Below are 24,613 nucleotides of genomic sequence, written 5' to 3' on the forward strand. Positions count from 1 at the left end.
GTCTTAAAAACACTTTTGCTCAACTTATTTTTTTACCGTTTAGTGTGTGTACTTTACTGTATTTATACTTGGGATATCGCTTTTCAACTGTGAAAGTTTCAACAACAATTGCTGGAGGACATCTTTAAACATTATACTATGATTATAAATCTGAACGTATTCGTTTATTATAGTGTCACATATTTCCACAAAGGCTTAGCACTATCACAAAGTGCCAGATGCATTCCATTCCAGGCAGTCTTGGAATGTTCATGTCAATGTTTCTCCTTCATTAAGCAGCAATGGTCGCCCGCCCTGGAAGTAACAGAATTATAAATCATGTGAAAGTAATGGGGTCGTCTTTTATGCTCCCACTATGGCCCAGACAGCAGGAGAGGTTCAAAGACACTCACAGACAGACAGGAAGTGACTTATCAGCAGGCTTAAGAATCCACTGCAGAGTTGATGGAATATTTAATCATGGGCAAGGGTAAGCAGTCTTCCTGTCTACAGTAGTTAGCATTGACTGCTACAGACTCCTAGCTAGGTTGTTATTGTAAAAGAGAATTGAATGTGCTCCCAGAAAGAGACCATTCTTTGGTTACAGAGTTACCATGTAGTTACATGTAGTTTAATTTCATGCTGTAATTGCATATACAGTGCCTTCAGAAAGTATCCATACCCCTTGACTTATTCCTCATTTTGTTACAGCCTGAATTCAAAATGGATGAAATAGATTTTTCTTTCCTTCACCCATCTACACACAATACCTGTTGGAGTTGTAGACTCCAACAGGCCAATATTAGCTGAAAACCTGATAATTAACTACAATGACCATAATCCATACCTTCTACTTGTCCGGTCTGTGTGGGGCAGACACAGAGAGGAAGAGAAGAGACAGAAGAACACACAATATCACTACCTGAAAATGTATGATCTAAGTGATTGATAGCTGGTATTCAGCAGTCATAAAAGTATGCCTTATTTACTTTGAAGAACTACTAAAATAGTGATTTTGTCAGACAGCATAGGCAGCAGCTCTATAGAGATGAGAATATGATTTGGAATGAAGTAATGGTCATCAAATTTAACAAATGTAATATACACAACTGAAATATTTTCTTCAAGTAAAGTGAGTAAATGATGGTTAATACGTGATAAGCAGTAATGGGCAGTCACTATCATACAATATTCAAACCACGTAATGCATAGTGCATCTAATGTTTAAAAAAAATCGAACTGAAACCAAACCGACCTCAAAAAAGCACTTATCGCTCAGCACTAGTCTGCAAGGCTCTTTCTGACCTGGTTATTGTTTTGAATGTTGTTTTTAATCTGTGAGGTGAATTCATGGCCGCCCCTCAACCCAATATTTAGTTTGGGCTCTTTTCGCTGGAAGTACTTGCATGCTTGTAATGTTCTAATATGTTCATCCCTGGTCCTGCTCTTTCTTAAGTCCTGTCAGCAAGTCATATGTTACTGCTAACAATTAACTGCACTGACATAGGTACTACTCGAGTTTGCCAAGCAGTTAAAATGCAGTTAAAAACACACACACACACACACACACACACACACACACACACCCACACACACCTCTCTGTGGGAGCAGTCCTGAGCCTGTTTCTTCCTGTAGACTTTGTCCCTGTTTGTTTCAGTGGTGTGCACTGAAACAAACAGGGTTTCATTTGCCCACAGACACACTCTTGTTCATTGTGCTTTGATCAGTGTAGTAGAATTCAACATCTATTTATATGGTCCCTAGACATGTTTAGCTAAAACAATGTGGCAGATATGGTGCTCTATTTCTCTACAGGGGGAACAACTGATATACTAAATAAAAACACAATGCATTTGACTCCTGACAAGTGTGTATCGAATGAGTACAAACTCTGTTTAAATGCAGTACAGTTCAACGGCCCCAATTCAAATGCACCATCCTTTACTTCGTCCCAGATATGTGAATGATGACCAAGAATGTATTTTCTCTACTGGGAAACAACAGGAAGGTTGTTAGTCTTGTTAACAAAACTTTTAAACCTGTGACCTTTAATTATCCTAGGAGGAGGTAATTGATTGGTCAGTAGCAGGGAAAGAGGTCACTGATTGGCCATGAAAGCAGAAGTGCAGTTCAGTCACTGACCAGAACCCAGCATGTAAATAGTGATGATTCCGTAGGGTCGAATCAGACGAGAGCGAGACTGAGAAAGAGATTAAGACAGAGAGGACAAGAGCGAAAGGTAGGCGATTGAAGGAAATAGACAGACTGTGAGCTAGAAGGAGTTGGAGGAAGGGAGCGACCGAGAGAGGAAGAGAGACAGAGTAGGTTAGATTCAGAGGGAGGAAGAAGGAGTATTGTGGTTAAGTACATATTGTGTTGAATTGAAAGACAGGGTGGAGGGCCACTATTTAGACATAACATTGACCTGAGATTGACCCTTCACAAGAAATAACCTCTTCTCTCCACTCAATGTCTACTTGTCTACTTATTCATTGTTCATTGTTTTACCCATTGATTCATAAAGGGGTGTATTTTTGTTCTCTGAGACGTTGTCTGAACGTAACTAGGGAAGTGGTCTGGGTAAAAATGTCACAGTTGGCCTCCCGAGTGGTGCAGTGGTCTAAGGCACGGCATGGCAGTGCTAGCTGTGCCACTAGAGATCCTGGTTCGAGTCCAGGCTCTGTCGCAGCCGGCCGCGACCGGGAGACCCATGGGGCGGCGTACAATTGGCCCAGCGTCGTCCGGGTTAGGGGAGGGTTTTGCCGGCAGGGATGTTCTTGTCTAGCGACTCCTGTGGCGGGCCGGGCGCAGTGTTCGCTGACACGGTCGCCAGGTGTACGGTGTTTCCTCCGACACATTGGTGCGGCTGGCTTCCTAGTTGAGTGGGCATTGTGTCAAGAAGCAGTGCGGCTTGGTTGGGTCGTGTTTCGGAGGACGCACGGCTCTCGACCTTCGCCTCTCCCCAGTTGTTTGTACGGGAGTTGCAGCGATGGGACAAGAGTAACTACCAATTGGATATGAAATTGGTGAGGAAAAAAGTATATAAATAATAACCCCCCCCCCCATTTAAAAAAAAAAAAAAAAAAAAAAAAAAAAAATGTCAGTTACTGTTGCTAATACCCAATAGTCATTTTAGAATGTTTTAGGTCAGGGTTAATAATTCAGTAATAGATTTGACTTGTTGGAGTTATATCTCCATTATATCCAATGGTTGGGGACCATGTGACCCAACCAAGAAAATCTCTGGGCCCTTGTTATGCCTCGGAGTTGTTCCTGAAACCCTCTGCAAGGGTTCCACTACATAGCTTTCACCTATCCAGTCAATGTCAGATCAGTGAGGTGGGAGGGGAGGAGGCATGGCCATTATGTAACCCAGGCCAGACAGAGGCCTGAGGAGGTCTGTGGCAGCAGTCGGTGTGTGAGAAAGAGTTGGTGTTTAGTAAAGGGAAAGGGATGTGAAAGCTGCTAGAGCATTCACACACACAGTGAGAGGCAAACACATGACGTCCTTGTTGGAGCATTCCTCGATTATTGCTTAAAGATGTAGCTTTCTCTCTCGCTCTCTCTCACTCTCTCACTCTCTCACTCTCTCACTCACTCACTCACTCACTCACTCACTCACTCACTCACTCACTCACTCACTCACTCACTCACTCCATCTCTTTCTCTCTCCATCTCTCTCGTGTTAAGACGTCCCGAGTGTGAGTGTGATCACTATCAACATTTCAGTATCAAACATGGCTAATCTTCTGATATTGATGAGTGTGTGTGTGCTGGGAATATATGCATGGTGATTCAGTATTATAGAATCTGCTTTGGCCAAGCTCTGTGTTCTGATGGGAATCTGACTGGCCGGGAAGTATTCTCTGTTACACACACACACACACACACACACACACACACACACACACACACACACACACACACACACACACACACACACACACTGTTCTGCTTCGGGATGGCCACATTCCCCGGAGCATTACACAGAGGAAGAAAAGAAAACGGAGGAATAACAAGAGAGAAGGGATTTGAAGAGAAGCCGAGACGTTATGTAAAAAATGATACATGTACACGTTCAGAGCTATGAGCGGAAACGAATTTGTCAGTTGCAGAGCTCTCTCTCGCTCTCCTTTCTCACATACTGTTTCAGTATGTGCTTGTGCCTCTCTGAAATGGCTTGTTCCTCTCATCCACTCATCCCTTCTTTTCTCTCTCTCTCTCTCTGTAGGTGGAGGAGGGAAGAGGAAAGGGAGGAGTAAGAAATGGAAGGAGATCCTTCGCTTCCCCCACATCAGCCAGTGCACTGAGCTGGGCAACAGCATCGGTATATTACTGGTGGTGTGTGTGTGTATAGTTTTACGATCCTAGTCGGGACCAGAAGTCCTCACAAGAATGGTAAAACAAGGACATTTTGACAATTGGGGACATTTTGCCGGTCCCCACAAGGAAAAAAAAGCTATTTTAGAGTTAGAATTAGGTTTAGGGTTAGGGAAAATGGGATTTTGAATGTGATTCAAATCTTTGGTCCCCACAAGGATAGTAAAACAAACGGCTGTGTGTGGGTGCAAGTATTACATGTGTGTCATGCTGCTGCTGTGCTGTTAATGTATTGTAAGTGTTTGTAAACGTGCCTGGGTCTTTCCAAATGTGTGTGTTATTTCTACAGATAGGCCCAGATACTAGTGTGTGTGTGTGTGTGTGTGTGTGTGTGTGTGTGTGTGTGTGTGTGTGTGTGTGTGTGTGTGTGTGTGTGTGTGTGTGTGTGTGTGTGTGTGTGTGTGTGTGTGTGTGTGTGTGTGTGTGTGTGTGTGTGTGTGTGTGTGTGTGTGTGTTTCTTGCAGATCGGGACTACATGAGCCTGTGTGAGAAGCAGCCCATCGGCAGACTGCTGTTCCGCCTGTACTGTGAGACCAGACCTGAATTGCTGCGATGCATCCACCTACTGGATGCCATGGTAACACACACACACACACACACTTCTAAATGCATTCACTTGGATTAAACAGTCATCCAAACAGCACTAATCATGTTCAGTTGACTGAGAGATTACAATCAAATTGAGTAGTGATTATAATAGCAACCTCCTCCCTTTACTCTGTCTAGACACAGTGTCCCAGATTACAGGTTTTAGATGTGAAAATGCCTCTAATCGTCAGAGAACAAACAATCCGAATCAAATGCCAATGGTAACCAGAAGCCAATGGTAACCAGAAGCCAATGGTAACCAGAAGCCAATGGTAACCAAGCCAATGGTAACCAGAAGCCAATGGTAACCAGAAGCCAATGGTAACCAGAAGCCAATGGTAACCAGAAGCCAATGGTAACCAGAAGCCAATGGTAACCAGAAGCCAATGGTAACCAGAAGCCAATGGTAACCAGAAGCCAATGGTAACCAGAAGCCAATAGTAACCAGAAGCCAATAGTAACCCCCGAACTGTCTCCCCCGTTTTCTTGTGTCTAGACGGAATGCCTCGCACATGACACATTTAAGTATTTTGAGTAAAGCCCAAAATATCACCGTAGGCATGTGACTGGACAGAATGAGAGGATTGTTTCTGGTCAGACCTCCTCCCGTTCTCACCCCTTCCTACCAACCTAAAATGACCATCACACTCGGAGGGAAACTACCCTCGCCACACATGCGCACAAACAAGAATGGGTCAGCTGCAGATGCATTTTTGGAGAAAGATCTGAGGGTCATACAAGATTTTATGAGAGCGAACCTGTGAAAATAATGAAATTAGATATCACCCAAATACTCTTGTTGGGTCATTTGGAAAGTTGCTAAATTGATGGATGGGTAGGATCAATGTCCCAAGGAAAGTTTGTGTGTTGTATTTTTTGTGAGTGTGTCCATGTGCTCCTAATGTATGAACGAGGGTGTTTGTGAGGGAAAAGGGCACAATAGCTAGCGACAGAGAGAGAGGGAGAGATGTAGCAGCAGAAGGAATGCGCCTGGGGGTCCCTGTGTTTCCTCTGACGTCAGTGCAGGAGGGAGGGGTGTATGTGCGATTGCTGCCGAATTATGATTGGCTATTGTTGGCAAGATACTGCATTGTAAGACACACGCGCGTACACACACACACACACCACACACAGAATGAGCCACCCGATTGTTAGCCGAAGGGGTTAGCCGAAGGGAAATGGAGACGCCCCGTTGGCCTTTTGGCAGACTTTTTATTTATTTATCTATTTTTATTTAACCTTTATTTAACTAGGCAAGTCTTACACACACACACACACACACACACACACAGGCCAGAGAAACAGATCTAATGGCAGAAGTCTGGCCTTTTCACCCAACGCCTTTCTTTCTCTGTCTGTCTGTGTCTCAGAGCAGAGTAGACCGCTATAGTGGGCCAGGGTCAGGAGAGAAACTCTAGCTGTTGGGGGGGGGGGGGGGGGGGGATCTGGTGACGCTGGTCTGACACACTGACACTAAAGGACCTCATGGAATCCTGCCGTGTTGACTGTGGTTGCCAGGCAACACAGGGTCACATATGGGGTCCCAGGCAGCGTGTGTGTCAGAGAGAGAGAGTGTCTGTTAATAACAGATTGTGGGTTAAAGAGGTGTTTGTGTGTTTCAGGTCAGGTGGGCTAGTGGAGAGTCTTGTGTAAAGGCGCCCGCATACTAGGTTCGGTTTGATCCTAGCAGAACTCAGTTAGGCGACACATGTCGATAAATCAAGAAATCTGTAATCAATTTCGACGTTTTTAGTCGCGCAATTTTACAACTAACTAAAATGTTTGGAGCAGTGTTTCTCAAGTGAAAAAAATTCCATGAAAACTGGTAGTCTCTCGTTGAATGACAACAAAAACTTCATCCACTTGTCACCCCAGCAGCAAAGTCAAAATTGACTATATCGTAAAAATCTATGTTGTGTGCTCGAACAGCCCCCAAAAAAACCTGACAAACACCAAAACGAACAAAAACGTCACAAGCTTTCATCATAATATATGCGCAAACTGTTTTGACTGGGAAGCATGCGACGGGCTAAATCAAATCAAATTCTATTGGTCACATCCACATATTTAGCAGATGTTATTGCGGGTGTAGTGAAATGCTAATGGAGATAGAGAGGTGAGAGAATGATCAGGGAGTGAAGGATTAACAGACTATGCCACGACCCCTAGCAATGCTGTACCGCTCCGCGCTCTCTCACTCCTGGCTGATAAATACTGGAGCTGCTAAGTATATAGATAATGACTGGTCATTTCAACTCAAGGCAGTCCACACTATGCTGGTCTAGTCGCATGCTGCATGTTTCCACAACACTGGTAGCCACACAATAATGTCATTCAAAACATGATCTCGTCCATACATTGCCCCTGATAATGGAATAGTATTGTATGTCCAGTCACACCCGGGTCGAAATAGTATGCGTTTTCTTTCAAATACTATATTTGCATACCCAGGATGCCAGTTGGATGCGGTTTGCACTTTTGGGACTATTCCATTGGTTGCATTATGCCGGGCAATATATTACGAGGGTGCATTAAGCAAATATTATTTGGAGCGATTGTTATATTACTATGTACTGTAAGTGTATAATGATGCTGTGTTCTTTAGGATGACTATGAGCTGGCGCCTGATGAGAAACGGAAAAGCAGAGGAGGTGAAATTATTGGGAAGTTCCTCACTAAACAGGTGAGTGAGTCTTTGTAGGAAGATTGATGAACGTAGGTAGGTGAACAACTGTTAGAGCGATATATGTTTGTTTGTTTGTTTGTCAAATCCAAATCAAATTGCATTTGTCACATGCTTCGTAAGCGAACAGGTGTAGACCAACAGTGAAATACTTACTTACATGCCTTTCCCATCAATACAGAGAGAAAATGTGAAAAGTAATAGAAAAATAATAACTCAAGGAATAAATCCACAATGAGTAACGATAACTTGGCTATATACACGGGGTACCAGTACCGGGTCCATGTGCAGGGGTCCAAGGTAATTGTGGTAGATATGTGTCAGAGTAAGGCCCTAAATATTGTCAAAGACTCCAGCCACCATAGTCATAGACTGTTCTCTCTGCTACCGCATGGCAAGCGGTACCGGAGCGCCAAGTCTAGGTCCAAGAGGCTTCTAAACAGCTTCTACCCCCCCAAGCCATAAGACTCCTGAACACCTAATCAAATGGCTACCCAGACTATTTGCATTGCACTCTTGATTTAAAAGAGTTAGTGAAAATGGGGGGGGGGTTCAATGCAGATAGTTTGGGTACTATTTAGCAGTCTTATGCCTTGGGGGTAGAAGATGTTCAGGTTCCTGTTGGTTCCACACTTGGTGCATCGCACTGCCATGCGGGAGCAGAGAGAACAATGTATGACTTGGGTGGCTGGAGTCTTTGACAATTTTTAGGTCCTTCCTCTGACACCGCATGGTATAGAGGTCCTGGATGGCAGAGAGCTTAACCCCCAGTAATGTACTGGACCGTACTCGCTACCCTCTGTAGCGCCATGCGGTCGGATGCCAAGCAGTTACCATACCAGGCGGTGATACAGCCAGTCAAGATGCTTTCAGTGGGACAGCTGTAGAACTTTTTGAGGAGCTGAGGGCCCGTGACAAATCTTTTCAGCTTCTTGAGGGTGAAGAGGCGTTGTTGTGCCTTCTTCACGACTGTGTTGGTGTGTGTGTGTGTGTACCATGTTAGTTCCTTTGTGATGTGGATACAGAGGAACTTGAAGCTCTCGACCCGCTCCACTACAGCCTCGTCGATATAGATTGGGGCGTGCTCGGGCCCTCCGTTTCTTGTACTCCCCGATCAGCCCCTTTGTCTTGCTGACATTGAGGGAGAGGTTGCGGTCCTGGCAACACACTGCCAGGTCTCTGACCTCATCGTCGTCAGTGATCAGGCCTACCACGCTAATTCCCGTGTGTGTGTGTGTGTGTGTGTGTAGTCATCAGAGTGTGTGGAGGCAGCAGAGAGCCTTGCTGAGCAGTGTAGAGAGAACCTGGAGCTTCACCCCTGCAAGGAGATCTTCAGCGACTGTCGCAAGTAAGGGAATCTTTCTTTGGTCTCACTCCTTTTTGTCAACTATGATATTCTTATTAAGAAACCGCTTGACCTTAGCTTATCGCTAGCCTCGTCCCATACTCAATACGCCGAAGCCAACTCTTCTATCATTTCTATCAAGTTGCTGGCATTTCGAAGCGTCAAAAGTGACTTTGATTAGCACACTGGTAACAGTGGGAGTACCAGGTGTACCAGGTGTATTTGCAATGTGTGCAAGAGACGGGATGAGGTTGCATAAAACAATGAAGGAACACAGAGAGGAGTTGGCTAAAGCACAAACACACTGGACCCCCAGCTGGCTTACCTCTTACTGTAACTGAAGCTGTTGTCTTTTGTCTCAAGCTTTAACATTTTTGTTTGTTGTCTGTTCTTTAGGGCTCTCCATGACTACCTGAGACGAGCTCCCTTCTCTGACTACCAAAACAGCATGTATTTTGACCGTTTCCTACAGTGGAAGATGCTAGAGAGGTGAGTGCTGCTTAAACTCCTACAAAATCTAACAGAAACTAATGTTTTTAGTGGTTATTGAATGGCACGGTGCTGGCTTGGGGGCCACGCACCTCATTTTTCAACGATGATGTTGCCTACCAAAAAGCAAAGTAAAAGCATTCCTTTAAGCTGAGATCCGCGATAGGCACGACGGCGTCACTGGCCGCCCCAGGCGCTTTTGTTATTTTTACGAGGAAATGAGCATCCAGCATGGTGGTAAACAAAATCCCAGTACATACTATGTTGTTCTATCGCGTGTGCAATGATTTCTGTGAAGAAGACGAAAACTGTGAATGTTGTTTGAACCATCTTTGTTGTTGTAATACTGCAATGGGTTCCAGCTTTAACGCCATGTAACATGGGAAAATGTATATATAATGTGATATATTATTTAATTAAACCCGGCAATTAGTCTGAGCTAGTGCTTCTGATCTTAAAAAGCACTGTCCAGCTGTCTGTCGCTATACCCCCTTGAGGGGCCCGCTGGCCTGGGACTGGAAGCAATTCGAGGGAAAAACACATTCTAAAGAGCCTTCTGCTGCGAGCGGGTTGCATGTGACAGAGGGGAAAAATCGAAAGATGCCTTACTAGGATGGGTTGCTAATATGACTAGGACTGTGCCTTTGGCTGCTGGACCATGAAGGAAAGTCGATGTGGAAACGAATTGGAACAGGAGAGAAATGCTGGTTTCAATGGCGTATTGACGAAGTCTTGATGAAATAATTCCCATTTCTAAGTTTGGATTTTGGCTAGGCCACTTTTTTCAATCAATAGGCTACGAAGTAAAACATCAATATTGTACCTGTTTTCAACATGCAGACTGCCTACTGCTCAGATTTTAGGCCTAATCACTTCCAATCTGCTTAATATTAAGAGGACTTAAATAATAAATATAGTAGCTGGGATCCTCTTTCAGTGGACATCAGCACTCTGTGATCATCCGCGATTCCACGTAGAAATGTTGTGAGTTGACTGGGCTTCATGAGAACATGTTTGAGGAGCTGTGAGTGTGAGCTGTCGCTGCGGTGCTCAAGCTAGGCTCAATATGCGGCAGAGAGCCCTGTTACCCGACCCGAGCCCGACGGGCCCGACATTAATCATCGGGTTAGGGCATCACAAAATTGATCAGTAAAATTTTTATAGCTGACCTATTTGCTCGTGCTCTGCTACGCGATACAGCCATATCTGACTAAGATCATAACATGGTGTCAGAAGCGCTTCCACCTCGTCAAATATAAGACGGGAGAGATGATTTCACGGAAAATAATAATATTCGCTGACGGCTAACTGCGGTCTCAGCAGAGGAGCCCAAGTGGAGCCGTTGCTATGGATACTCACAGACTTGGAGCCACCGTGAGCAGAACACATGCAGAGTGAGCAAGGAGCGAGTGATGGACAGAGAGAAGAAGCTAATGGATTTACTACTGGAGGAAGTTATTTCTTATTTCGGGCCGGGCCGGACCTTAAATTTGTCAGAAGCGATCGGGCCTGGGTAGGGTAGGGAGCATGGGTAGGACTTAAAATGGATGCCCGTACAGGGCTCTGGTATGAGGTGCACGTCTGATAAAATAAGATACATGACAAACGAATGAAAATACACACACGCCCATTTAGATCCATTCAGTTATGCTAATTGACCTATAGCTAGACCGGTAAACATGACAGGTAAAAGAATATGTTTTGCAGACTAACCGTTAACATCTCCTAGTGATGATGCCTAATTTGCGTTTATCATAGGCCATATCAGCTATGAATTGAATTGATTTGGTCAGAAGGGCCCCTCGAGAGCACCCCGTCCCCTATGTGCTGAGACTCTCTAGCTCTATGCCTGGTACTATGTTATTTACTATGTGATGCGTTTTCAGACAGCCAATAACTAAAGACACGTTTCGGCAGTACCGAGTACTGGGGAAGGGAGGATTCGGAGAGGTGAGGCACAATTTTCCATTTAGAGAATTATTAGAGAATTGGGTGTGTGAGATGAACTGGCCTATGATATAGTACTTTGTGTTCTCTCAGGTGTGTGCGTGCCAGGTGCGAGCCACAGGGAAGATGTATGCCTGCAAGAAGCTGGAGAAGAAGAGAATTAAGAAGAGGAAAGGAGAGTCCATGGCCCTTAACGAGAAACAAATACTAGAGAAGGTCAACAGCAGATTTGTTGTGAGTCGCTTCTTATTATTTGGATACATGACCACGCAATACATGTACACACACTTTCACTTTATTCTCTCTCTCATCAATCTCTCTCGTGTCTCTCTCTCGTCTCTCTCTCTCTCGTCTCTCTCTCTCGTCTCTCTCTCGTCTCTCTCTCGTCTCTCTCTCTCGTCTCTCTCTCTCGTCTCTCTCTCTCTCGTCTCTCTCTCTCTCGTCAATCTCTCTCTCTCGTAAGTCTCTCGTCAATCTCTCTCTCGTCAATCTCTCTCTTGTCAATCTCTCTCTCTTGTCAATCTCTCTCTTTCTCTCTCTCTCTCTCGTCAATCGTTCTCTCTCTCGTCAATCGTTCTCTCTCTCGTCAATCGTTCTCTCTCTCGTCAATCGTTCTCTCTCTCTCGTCAATCGCTCTCTCTCTCTCGTCAATCGCTCTCTCTGCCTCTCTCGTCAATCTCTCTCTCGCTCGTCAATCTTTCTCTCGTCAATCTCTCTCTCTGTCTCTCTCGTCAATCTCTCTCTCGTCAATCTCTCTCTCGTCAATCTCCTCTCGTCAATCTCTCTCTCTCTCTTGTCAATCTCTCTCTCTCGTCAATCTCTCTCTCTCTCTCGTCAATCGTTCTCTCTCTCTCGTCAATCTCTCTCTCGATCGTCAATCTCTCTCTCGTCAATCTCTCTCTCTCTCTGTCTCTCTTGTCAATCTCTCTCTCTCTCTCATATCAATCTCTCTCTCATATCAATCTATCTAGGTGAGTTTAGCATATGCCTATGAGACCAAAGATGCTCTGTGTCTGGTGCTGACCTTAATGAATGGAGGGGATCTGAAGTTCCACATCTACAGCATGGGGACTCCAGGCTTTGAGAAGGACAGGGTCCAGTTCTATGCTGCCCAGATCTGCTGCGGCCTGGACCACCTACACCAGGAATCCATCGTCTACAGGTGGCAGCTTTTTATCATAGCACCTCAGTTTCCCTTAACACAGATCTAGGTTCACATTGCAACAGATCTAGGATCAGATAGGGGCAACTACCTACTCCTACCTTTAGCAAAATTAGCAGTGGATTCTTCTGATTGTCATTCACTATACCAATGTCTCCCGAGATCACATGATGTCAACACATGATGTATTGGTTTTAGTCCCAATGTCAAATGCCCCAAATTAACTTTTTTTCTTTTTTTCAGGGATTTAAAACCAGAGAATATTCTATTAGATGATAATGGTGAGTTGCCCTTTCTACTGTACAGGAGCCTAACTACTGGGATTGTGTATTTGAACTCAAGAGAGGCTCTCTGTTAAATAGGACTGATCTTTGACCCCTGACCTCTCTGCCCCTGTGCTGTAGGACACATCCGGATCTCAGATCTAGGCCTGGCCATCAAAGTGCCTGAAGGGGACCCCATACGAGGCAGAGTGGGAACAGTGGGTTACATGGGTAAGCCACCTTACCTTCATATGTTATTACCACACATTAAAATTCATTTCCAATGCATCGGAATACAATAATCGTCAAACAAAAACCTGACACATTTTTTTACCATACAAAGAAGACATTATCGTTAAACCTGTTGTACTGTGCTGTGTGTGTAGCTCCGGAGGTGATCAACAACGAGCGCTATGGGATGAGTCCAGATTGGTGGGGGCTGGGATGTCTCATCTACGAGATGACCGCCGGACGCTCACCCTTCCGCGCACGCAAAGAACGAGTGAAGAGGGAAGAGGTGGAGAAGAGGGTGCAGGAGGGAGAGGAGGAGTACAGCGACAAGTTTACAGAGGACACCCAGGCCATCTGTAGAGTGGTGAGAGCCCATTGATTGATTGACAAGACGTTGGCCTAGTTGGTGTCATCAGGAACTGCGCACTGTATTTGGCTGATCTCATGATATTTGAAAATGACTGACTGTACATTTTATCATCTCTCCCCGTCTTTCTCTCTCTCCCACCCCCGTCTTTCTCTCTCTCTCTCCCGCCCCCGTCTTTCTCTCTCTCCCGCCCCCGTCTCGCTCTCTCTCTCTCCCCGGTCTCGCTCTCTCTCTCTCTCCCCGGTCTCGCTCTCTCTCTCTCTCCCCGGTCTCGCTCTCTCTCTCTCTCCCCCCGGTCTCGCTCTTTCTCTCTCCCCGGTCTCGCTCTCTCTCTCTCTCCCCGGTCTCGCTCTCTCTCTCTCTCCCCGGTCTCGCTCTCTCTCTCTCCCCCCGGTCTCGCTCTCTCTCTCTCCCCCGTCTCGCTCTCTCCCGGCCCCGTTTCACTCTCGCCCACCCCGTCTCGCTCTCTCTCTCTTTCCCGCCCCGTCTCGTCTCTCTCTCTCTCTCCCCCGTTGCTCTCATTCCCCCCTCTTTCTCTCCCCCTCTCTCTCCAGCTGTTGACCAAAGATCCTAAGCAGAGGCTGGGCTGTACAGCGGGGGGGTCAACAGGGGTGAAGGCTCACTGCTTCTTCAGGAACATCAACTTTAAGAGACTAGAGGCAGGCATCCAGGAGCCCTCCTTTGTACCTGATGTAAGTAGAGGAGGAGGAGGATGGCAACTCTTGTCCTGCTTCAGCTCTAGAAACAACACCAGGAAGTGTTTTAATATGGGAACCAAACAACTGTTCCAATTGTTTCAATCAGTTACATTCATGAATGTGTGAATATGTTATTTAGACCAGGGATCATGACCTCTACTCCAAATGAAGACTCTCATACTTCTTCCTCTGCCCTCCATCTGGATCTTCTCCCTCTTTTCCGCTGTGCTTTTCTTCTCTCTCTCTCAGCCCCGGGCGGTGTACTGTAAGGATGTGTTGGACATTGAGCAGTTCTCTACAGTCAAGGGAGTAAATCTGGACCAAACCGACAACGACTTCTACTTCAAATTCTCTACAGGCTGCGTGTCCATCCCATGGCAGCACGAGGTGGGTGAACTAACTGGGACGTCTTTCCCTCTCCTCTGGCCTCTTCTGAGAGGTAGTCTGCAAGGTAACCTGAAAGACTGAATAATTGGTGGTCTTGTCAGTCAGTGGCAGTCAAATACTGTCCTTACACCATCTCTCTCTCTCTGTCTGTCTCTCTGTCTCTGTGTGTGTGTATAGATGATAGACACAGAGTGTTTCAGTGATCTGAATGTGTTCGGGCCCCAGGGGACCAGACCCCCAGATCTGGACTGGAACACGCCCCCCGAGCCTCCCCGACGCAGCCTGCTGGACAGGATCTTCAGGAGACACGTGAGGACACACACACACACACACACACACACACACACCAACATTCTCAGTCTCACACAGAGTTTACACTACACAGTTACATCCACACACTGATACTGAAATGACACAAACTCCCTTTCTCTCTCTCCACCCTCCAGCACCCCGAGGTTTCCATCGCCAACAGTCGCGTGTCTTCCTGCAGTGTGAACTCAGTGGACTCCATGTCAAACTCTGCCCCCTAGTGGCCATGGCTCTGTGTGGCGCCACACACAGACAGAGGAGGAGCCGGAAGGATCTTCTCACTGCTGATTGGTTTACACCTGGCCTGACCAGCTGTCAGTCTTCCGGAGGCACCCAACCCAAGCCCATGGTCAGTCTAGGTTAATGCTGACCATGACCCTGGCCTGAGACCCATGGGGAATTATTGGAGGGACGTTCAATAACGCAAAGACGTTTTGAAAACAATGCTCAGACACTTCACTTACCTTCAGGATCGCTGGAGTAGAGACGAGCCACTGATGGTGTTGATGAATAAGAAAAAACTAGCTAATTCAGGGGATCCACTGTCTGAGAAAGACCACAGGAAATACAAGATGGGGTCTTTGTTGTTGCTGTTTTTTTTTTTTTTTTTGAAATCGAATTCTTTGCATAAATCCACATTCACACTCAAATGCACTCTGTTCATTTATTCCTCTCTTCCCCCCCTCCCCCTCTCTCTTTTTGTCTCTTTCTCCTTTTCCCCTCCCTCTCCTCTAATCACTTATAAACATACATGCAACCAACAACATAACCAACCTCAAGACACAATGTGCATATTGCCTTGTATACCCTCAGGCCAAAGATATAGTTCAGTTATGTATTTGTGTTATTGTTGCCGTATTAGTTTTGGAGGAGGAAGGGGGATTTGCCTGGTCTTTATTCAATCACATATTAAACTTGAGTCAGCAGCTATGCTACACCTAAGTCACAATCAAACATGTGTTTGCATACAACAGGCTGCCCCCCCCCCCCCCCCCCCCACGCACACACACACAACTGTGGCATTAGAATTGTAACTACAATACTTGTCTTGTTTTCTGCACTTTTCCCAAAGAGTGCACCACCTCACTCCGTTGACCTTGAGAAACAGGAGATTTGTCAAACCAATAAGCCACCATTTATACACCAATTAAGATGTTTTACAGTAAAGATGTTATTGCTTTACCTCAGACATTAAAGTAATATTACTGTGCTGTAAACTTTAATATCCATTGAGCCAGTGCTGTTTTGTGTTTGTGTTGCCATCACGACCATGGGTGCATCTCGATAGTCTCAATGGGGGGTTTTTCTCTCCTCCTTTTCTTCATCTGCGCTGATCCTAAAGGAAAGGTGAGGAATCCTGGAAGATGTATGACCTTTTTCTACAGGAAATGAGTTTTAACCAATCCAGTGCAGGAAAGATGAAGGTAAGGAGAGAAAGCCATGTTAGACTATTGAGGTTCCTGGGCTCTGGTAGAGTAATTGGTAAAGGGACCACATGTCACCTCACAATGGGAAGCCTTCCAACACACTCTAACAAACGGGAAGAACAGCTTTGGTTTTGGAATTTGATGTCTTATTTTAAGGAAGAATAAATATTTACAGTAAACAATTGTACTTACACGTTTAGTCTTGGCCAGTTATTATTTTATTCGTAAATAATTTCACAAATTGAAAATCAGAAGTGCCTCCTCTTTAGCCTGATCTCCTAGACGACTCGCACACAAATGTTTGCACTTTGTTTCTCTCATGATCGATTTGTTTCTTTATGACACACACACACACACTGTATTTGGCTGGTGGTGGAGGCTGGGAAGTGAGGAGAGAGAGGATAAGGAGATGAAAGGGGAGAAGAGAAGGAGAGAACGAGAGATGATCTCTTCCTGCTATTGTTGTACATTACAGTGCTGAGTGTACAGAATGTAAAGCCAAACCCACTGTGCTCTGCAGCTCCGAATAAATAAACCCTGTGCTGTCTTAGCACCTCTGTACCATCTGTGTTTCATGTCTGTCTGTGTAGCAAATACAAGAGTCAGGGCATTCTCATACGAATGGATCGATACAAGAGTAATTAGTTTCATAATAACATTTCCACAAGATTATTGATACCATTTTCAATTTATGGGCCAGTTTCATAGTCCCAGATAATAGTAATCCAAAAGCAGGCCAAATTCAGTATAAATACATTTGAACGGTTGATTGAAAGGAAAGTTTTTGCTAGGAGGCTAGCTATCGAGGCTAGCTATCGAGACCTAGTTAGCCCATGCTGCAAGAATTATGATAACTTGGTTAGCTTGTTGGAAAGCAAGCTAATCATGCTAGCTAGCAGTTCTACCTGCACATACGGTAGCATTGCTAGCTCTCTCCTCTTGTTTAGTTTAACCTACATTCACTCATTTGTATTAAATAAACCGGCAAAGTTTAGACTGACAGCTTTAAGGTTGTGGGAGGATAACAGCCCGAAGTCTAACTAACCCAAGATAGACCACAGCCTGTTGTTTCCAATGGGAGCAAATTAATCATAGTGGGCAGAACAAGCAACACGTTAAACCACAGCCTGTTGTTTCCAATGGGAGCAAATTAATCATAGTGGGCAGAACAAGCAACAAGTTAGGCAGAGCCAAAGGTACGGAGGTGCCGTTCCCCTCACAGCTCCGTAGGCAAGCACCATGGTCTTGTAGCATACAACTCATCCAGAACGCCGCAGCCCGTCTGGTGTTCAACCTTCCCAAGTTCTCTCACGTTACCCCGCTCCTCCGCACACTCCACTGGCTTCCAGTTGAAGCTCGCATCTGCTACAAGACCATGGTGCTTGCCTACGGAGCTGTGAAGGGAACGACACCTCCGTACCTTCAGGCTCTGATCAGGCCCTACACCCAAACAAGGGCACTGCGTTCATCCACCTCTGGCCTGCTGGCCCCCCTACCGCTGCGCAAGCACAGTTCCCGCTCAGCCCAGTCAAAACTGTTCGCTGCTCTGGCACCCCAATGGTGGAACAAGCTCCCTCACGACGCCAGGACAGCGGAGTCAATCACCACCTTCCGTAGACACCTGAAACCCCACCTCTTTAAGGAATACCTGGGATAGGATATAGTAATCCTTCTAACCCCCCCACCCCCCAAAAAAGATATAGATGTACTATTGTAAAGTGGTTGTTCCACTGGATATCATAAGGTGAATGCACCAATTTGTAAGTCGCTCTGGATAAGAGCGTCTGCTAAATGACGTAAATGTAAATGTAAATGTAGCAGATGCAAGCTTCAACTGGAAGCCAGTGGAGTGTGCGGAGGAGCGGGGTGACGTGAGAGAACTTGGGAAGGTTGAACACCAGACGGGCTGCGGCGTTCTGGATGAGTTGTAGGGGTTTGATGGCACAGGCAGGGAGCCCCGCCAACAGCGAGTTGCAGTAATCCAGACGGGAGATGATAAGTGCCTGGATTAGGACCTGCGCCGCTTCCTGTGTGAGGCAGGGTCGTACTCTGCGAATGTTGTAGAACATGAACCTACAGGATCGGGTCACCACCTTGATGTTAGCGGAGAACAACAGGGTGTTGTCCAGGGTCACGCCAAGGCTCTTAGCACTCTGGGAGGAGGACACAATGGAGTTGTCAACCGTGATGGCGAGATCATGGAACGGGCAGTCCTTCCCCGGGAGGAAGAGCAGCTCCGTCTTGCCGAGGTTCAGCTTGAGGTGGTGATCCGTCATCCACACTGATATGTCTGCCAGACATGTAGAGATGCGATTCACCACCTGGTTATCAGAAGGGGGAAAGGAGAAGATTAATTGTGTGTCGTCTGCGTAGCAATGATAGGAGAGACCATGTGAGGATATGACAGAGCAAAGTGACTTGGTGTATAGCGAGAATAGGAGAGGGCCTAGAACTGAGCCCTGGGGGACACCAGTGGTGAGAGCACGGATTCTCGACATGCCACCTGGTAGGAGCGACCTGTCAGGTAGGACGCAATCCAAGAATGAGCCGCGCCGGAGATGCCCAACTCGAAGAGGCATCTCCGGTGGAGAGGAGGATCTGATGGTTCACAGTATCAAAGGCAGCAGATAGGTCTAGAAGGATGAGAGCAGAGGAGAGAGAGTTAGCTTTAGCAGTGCGGAGAGCCTCCGTGACACAGAGAAGAGCAGTCTTAGTTGAAACCTGACTGATTTGGATCAAGAAGGTCATTCTGAGAGAGATAGCAAGAGAGCTGGCCAAAGACGGCATGCTCAAGAGTTTTGGAGAGGAAAGAAAGAAGGGATACTGGTCTGTAGTTGTTGACATCGGAGGGATCGAGTGTAGGTTTTTTGAGAAGGGGTGCAACTCTTTCTCTCTTGAAGACGGAAGGGACGTAGCCAGCGGTCAAGGATAAATTGATGAGCGAGGTGAGGTAAGGGAGAAGGTCTCCGGAAATGGTTTGGAGAAGAGAGGAGGGGATAGGATCAAGCGGGCAGGTTGTTGGGCGGCCGGCCGTCACAAGTCGCAAGATTTCATCTGGATCGGATGTCATCAACCTTCTTTTCAAAATGGTTGACAAAGTCGTCCTCAGAGAGAGAGGAGGAGGAGGAGGATTCAGGAGGGAGGAGAAGGTGGCAAAGAGCTTCCTAGGGTTAGAGGAAGATGCTTGGAATTTAGAGTGGTAGAAAGTGGCTTTAGCAGCAGAAACAGAGGAAGAAAATGTGGAGAGGAGGGAGTGAAAAGATTCCAGGACTGCAGGGAGGCTAGTTTTCCTCCATTTCCGCTCGGCTGCCCGGAGCCCTGTTCTCTGAGCTCGCAATGAGTCGTCAAGCCATGGAGCAGGAGGGGAGGACCGAGCCGGCCGGGAGGATAGGGGACATAGAGAGTCAAAGGAGGGTTGAGAGGAGGGTTGAGGAGGCAGAATCAGGAGATTGGTTGGAGAAGGATTGAGCAGAGGGAAGAGATGATAGGATGGAAGAGGAGAGAGTAGCAGGAGAGAGAGAGCGAAGGTTGGAGAGAGAGGAGAGAGAGAGGAGGGTTGAGAGGAGAGAGGAGGGTTGAGGAGGCAGAATCAGGAGAGGAGGGTTGAGAGGAGAGAGAGAGGAGGGTTGAGAGGAGGTTTGAGGAGGCAGAATCAGGAGATTGGTTGGAGAAGGATTGAGCAGAGGGAAGAGAAGATAGGATGGAAGAGGAGAGAGTAGCAGGAGAGAGAGAGCGAAGGTTGCGACGGCACAATACCATCTGAGTAGGGGCAGAGTGAGTAGTGTTGGAGGAGAGCAAGAGGGAAAAGGATACAAGGTAGTGGTCGGAGACTTGGAGGGGAGTTGCAGTGAGATTGGCAGAGGTCAAGCGTATTGCCTGCCTTGTGAGTAGGGGGGGACGGTGAGAGGGTGAGGCCAAAAGAGGAGAGGAGTGGAAAGAAGGAGGCAGAGAGAAATTAGTCAAAGGTAGACGTAGGGAGGTTAAAGTCACCCAGAATTGTGAGGGGTGAGCCATCCTCAGGAAAGGAACTTATCAAGGCGTCAAGCTCATTGATGAACTCTCCAAGGGAACCTGGAGCGCGATAAATGATAAGGATGTTAAGCTTGAATGGGCTAGTGATTGTGACAGCATGGAATTCAAAGGAGGAGATGGACAGATGGGTCAGGGGAGAAAGAGAGAATGTCCACTTGGGAGAGATGAGGATTCCAGTCCCGCCACCCCGCTGACCAGATGCTCTCGGTGTATGCGAGAACACGTGGTCAGACGAGGAGAGAGCAGTAGGAGTAGCAGTGTTTTCTGTGGTAATCCATGTTTCCGTCAGCGCCAAGAAGTCGAGGGACTGGAGGGTAGCATAGGCTGAGATGAACTCTGCCTTGTTGGCCGCAGACCGGCAGTTCCAGAGGCTGCCGGAGACCTGGAACTCCACGTGGGTCGTGCACGCTGGGACCACCAGGTTAGAGTGGCAGCGGACATGCGGTGTGAAGCGTTTGTGTGGCCTGTGCATAGAGGAGAGAACAGGGATAGACAGACACATAGTTGACAGGCTACAGGAGAGGCTACACTAATGCCAAGGAGATTGGAAAGAAAATTAACTGCTCTCTTAACTGCTCTCTCTTGGTAACTATTAGCCTCAAGGCTTCTAGTAAACTAGCCGCCGCCGATTGTGAGCCTCCGGGCGCACATGTTGTTTTCTATGACAGGCGCTACTACACTAGCAGGCCCTGTTTTTTAACAATGGCCACTGCTGCCCCATCCCAGGACGAGCCACCCAGGCCATGCACTCGAATCCCTCCGTTCTTGCACTTGCAGCTCCATGATTGCGGGGAAGGATTCGGGCCGAGCTTAAGGAGGCTCAAACGTACGTCCATCTCTGACCCACCCCTCTCACCTCTGAGCCACCAGCCAAGGCTGAGGTCCAGTTCCCCACAACTGAGCCCAGCTGGGGCAAGATTATGGATAGTCTCAATTCCTTTCCCTCACTGTCTGACGAATTGACGACGGGATTAATCCCTCGACTTCACGGATGCGATCGAAGGTGGGGACAACAGTTTCACTCCCCCTCAAGCCCTGAGAGGGGGGGGGGGTTCCCCAAATCAAATAAACTTTTATTGGTCACATACACATGGTTAGCAGATGTTAACGCAAGTGTAGCGAAATGCTTGTGCTTCTAATTCCGACCGTGCAGTAATATCTAACAAGTAATCTAACAATTTCACAACAACTACCTTTTACACACAAGTGTAAAGGAAGGAATAAGAATATGTACATATAAATATATAGATGAGCGATGGCCGAACGGCATAGGCAAGATGCAGTAGATGGTATAGAGTACAGTATATACATATGAGATGAGTAATGTAGGGTATGTAAACATGATATAAAGTGGCATTGTTTAAAGTGGCTTGTCGACGTCGGGGTTGTAGGCTAACTGTATAGCTTAGCATTGAAGGCTAAGTTCTGTACTCAGAATATTGAACAATGTGCTTTTTCCGTAAAGTTATTTTGAAATCTGACAAAGTGGCTGCATAAAGGAGTATATTATCTCTAATTCTTGAAATACTTGTTATAATTTTTTTTCAACGTTATGAGTTCTTCCGTAAATTAAATGTGCCTATTCACCGGCAGTTATCGGGGAGAACATTTTCTGAACATAACGCGCCAATGTAAAAATTGGGTTTTTGGATATAAATATAAACTTGATCGAACAAAAAATGCATGTATTGTCTAACATGATGTCCTAGGAGTGTCATCTGATGAAGATTGTCAAAGGTTAGTGCTTAATTTTAGCTGTATATCTGGTTTTGTGATGGCTATCGTGCTTCTTTTTTTTTTTGCTGATGTGCTATGCTAAAATAATCTAATGTTTTGCTTTCACCATAAAGCCTTTTTGAAATCGGACAATGTGATTGGATTAACGAGTAGAGTATCTTTAAAATGCCGTATAATACTTGAATTTTAATTTTGAGATAATTTTTTTTTGAATTTCGCGCCGTGTTATCTCACTGGTTGTTGTCCAACCAATTCCGTTAACGGGATTGTATCCCCAACAGGTTAAAGTGACTAGTGATACATTTACATCCCCCCAAAAAATCAGTCTCTCGGTCCCAGCTTTGATGCACCTGTACTGACCTCGCCTTCTGGAGGATAGCGGGGTGAACAGGCAGTGGCTCGGGTGGTTGTTCATGATCTTTTTGGCCTTCCTGTGACATCGGGTGGTGTAGGGGTCCTGGAGGGCAGGCAGTTTGCCCCCGGTGATGCGTTGTGCAGACCTCACTACCCTCTGGAGAGCCTTACGGTTGTTGGCGGAGCAGTTGCCATACCAGGCGGTGATACAGCCCGACAGGATGCTCTCGATTGTGCATCTGTAGAAGTTTGTGAGTGTTTTAGGTGGCAAGCCAAATTTCTTCAGCCTTCTGAGGTTGAAGAGGCGCGGCTGCGCCTTCTTCACCACGCTGTCTTTGTGGGTGGACCATTTCAGTTTGTCCGTGATGTGTACGCCGAGCAACTTAAAACTTTACACCTTCTCCGCTACTGTCCCGTCGATGTGGATAGGGGGGTGCTCCCTCTGCTGTTTCCTGAAGTCCACGATCATCTCCTTTGTTTTGTTGACGTTGAGTGTGAGGTTATTTTCCTGACACCACACTCCGAGGGCCCTCCCCTCCTCCCTGTATGCCGTCTCGTCGTTGTTGGTAATCAAGTCTACCACTGTCATGCCGTCTGCAAACTTGATGATTGAGTTGGAGGCGTGCATGGCCACGCAGTCATGGGTGAACAGAGAGTACAGGAGAGGGCTGAGAACACACAAGGAGTTGTTCGGGCCCACTGTCGCCACCACGAAGTGTGACATTCACAAGAAGAACTTCTGTCTGCCCCACAGACCTAGATCCTGTTGCAGCCGGTTGGTTCCTGCAGCCTCACAGCTGGAAGGGGGCAACAAGCTGGCTTTGGGGGTATTTTTGGGGGGTATTTTTATTATGATCCCAATTAGCTGTTGCAAAAGCAGCAGCTACTCTTCCTGGGGTCCACACAAAACATGAAACATTACATAATACAGAACAATAATAGACAATAACAGCTCAAGGACAGAACTACATCAATTAATGAATACATTTAAAAAAGGCACACGTAGCCTACATACTGTATCAATACCAATACATACACACAAACTATCTAGGTCAAATAGGGGAGAGGCGTTGCGTCGTGAGGTGTTGCTTTATCTGTTTTCTGAAACCAGGTTTGCTGTTCATTTGAGCAATATGAGATGGAACAGAGTTCCTTGCAATAATGGCTCTATACAATACTGTATGCGTTCTTGAATTTGTAATGGATTTGGGGACTGTGAAAGTTCGCTGGTGGCATGTCTGGTGGGGTAAGTGTGTGTGTCAGAGCTGTGTGTAAGTTGACTATGCAAACAATTTGGGATTTTCTGTCACGCCCTGACCTTAGAGATCCCTTTTATTCTCCATTTGGTTAGGTCAGGGTGTGACTAGGGTGGGCAATCTATGTTTTCTATTTCTTTGTTGGCCGGGTATGGTTCCCAATCAGAGGCAGCTGTCTATCATTGTCTCTGATTGGGGATCATACTTAGGCAACCTTTTTTTCCACCTTTAGTTTGTGGGATCTTGTTTTTGGTACTGTGCTGTGTAGCCCGACTGAACGTTACGTTTTGTTTGTATTTGTTTTGTTTCGGTGTTCATTTAATAAATGAAAATGTACGCCTACCACACTGCACCTTGGTCCGATCCTTCCATCAACGACCGTAACATTTTCCAACACATTAATGTTTCTTATAAAAATAAGTGATGCAGTCGGACTCTTCTCAACTCTTAGCCAAGAGAGACTGGCATTCATAGTATTTATATCAGCCCTCTGATTACAATGAAGAGCAAGACGTGGCACTCTGTTTTGGGCCAGCTGCTTTCCTTGCAGCACTCGACCAAATGCCTGGACAATAATCAGGACAAAACTAGAGCCTGCAGGACATGCTTTTTGGAATGTGGTGTCAAAAAAGCCCAGCATCTCTTTATTACGGTCAGACCTCTCCCCATCTTTACAACCATTAAATCTATATGTTTTGACCATGACAGTTTACAATCTAAGGTAATGGCAAGTAATTTAGTCTCCTCAACTTGTACAACAGCCACACCATTCATGACCAGATTCAGCTGAGGTCAGAACTTAGGGAATGATTTGTACCAAATGCAATGCTCTTAGTTTTAGAGATGTTCTGGACCAGTTTATCACTGGCCACCCATTCCAAAACAGACTGCAACTCTTTGTTAAGGGTTTAAGTGACTTCATTAGCTGTGTTTGCTGATGCGTATATGGTTGAATCATCAGCATAAATGGACACACAT

The 24,613-nt window shown here is 46.2% G+C and overlaps 1 protein-coding gene across 3 annotated transcripts in view; it reads left to right on the forward strand.

Moving 5' to 3' along the window:
• Nucleotides 1–16,820, forward strand: part of LOC115164213 (G protein-coupled receptor kinase 5) — a 69,089-nt gene extending 52,269 nt beyond the window's left edge. For all 3 annotated transcript variants that reach the window (XM_029716472.1, XM_029716473.1, XM_029716474.1), the window contains 15 exons: nt 4,212–4,307; nt 4,825–4,937; nt 7,554–7,631; nt 8,882–8,979; nt 9,373–9,465; nt 11,352–11,415; nt 11,506–11,646; nt 12,384–12,574; nt 12,818–12,855; nt 12,979–13,068; nt 13,224–13,432; nt 13,990–14,127; nt 14,383–14,520; nt 14,698–14,829; nt 14,967–16,820. In XM_029716472.1, the coding sequence (XP_029572332.1) occupies nt 4,212–4,307; nt 4,825–4,937; nt 7,554–7,631; nt 8,882–8,979; nt 9,373–9,465; nt 11,352–11,415; nt 11,506–11,646; nt 12,384–12,574; nt 12,818–12,855; nt 12,979–13,068; nt 13,224–13,432; nt 13,990–14,127; nt 14,383–14,520; nt 14,698–14,829; nt 14,967–15,050 (1,703 nt within the window). In that variant the 3' untranslated portion in view covers nt 15,051–16,820. The remainder of the gene's footprint in view (nt 1–4,211; nt 4,308–4,824; nt 4,938–7,553; nt 7,632–8,881; nt 8,980–9,372; nt 9,466–11,351; nt 11,416–11,505; nt 11,647–12,383; nt 12,575–12,817; nt 12,856–12,978; nt 13,069–13,223; nt 13,433–13,989; nt 14,128–14,382; nt 14,521–14,697; nt 14,830–14,966) is intronic.
• Nucleotides 16,821–24,613: the final 7,793 nt, after the last annotated feature.

This window comes from Salmo trutta, chromosome 27 (assembly GCF_901001165.1).
Source record: "Salmo trutta chromosome 27, fSalTru1.1, whole genome shotgun sequence".
Classification (NCBI taxonomy): Eukaryota; Metazoa; Chordata; class Actinopteri; order Salmoniformes; family Salmonidae; genus Salmo; species Salmo trutta.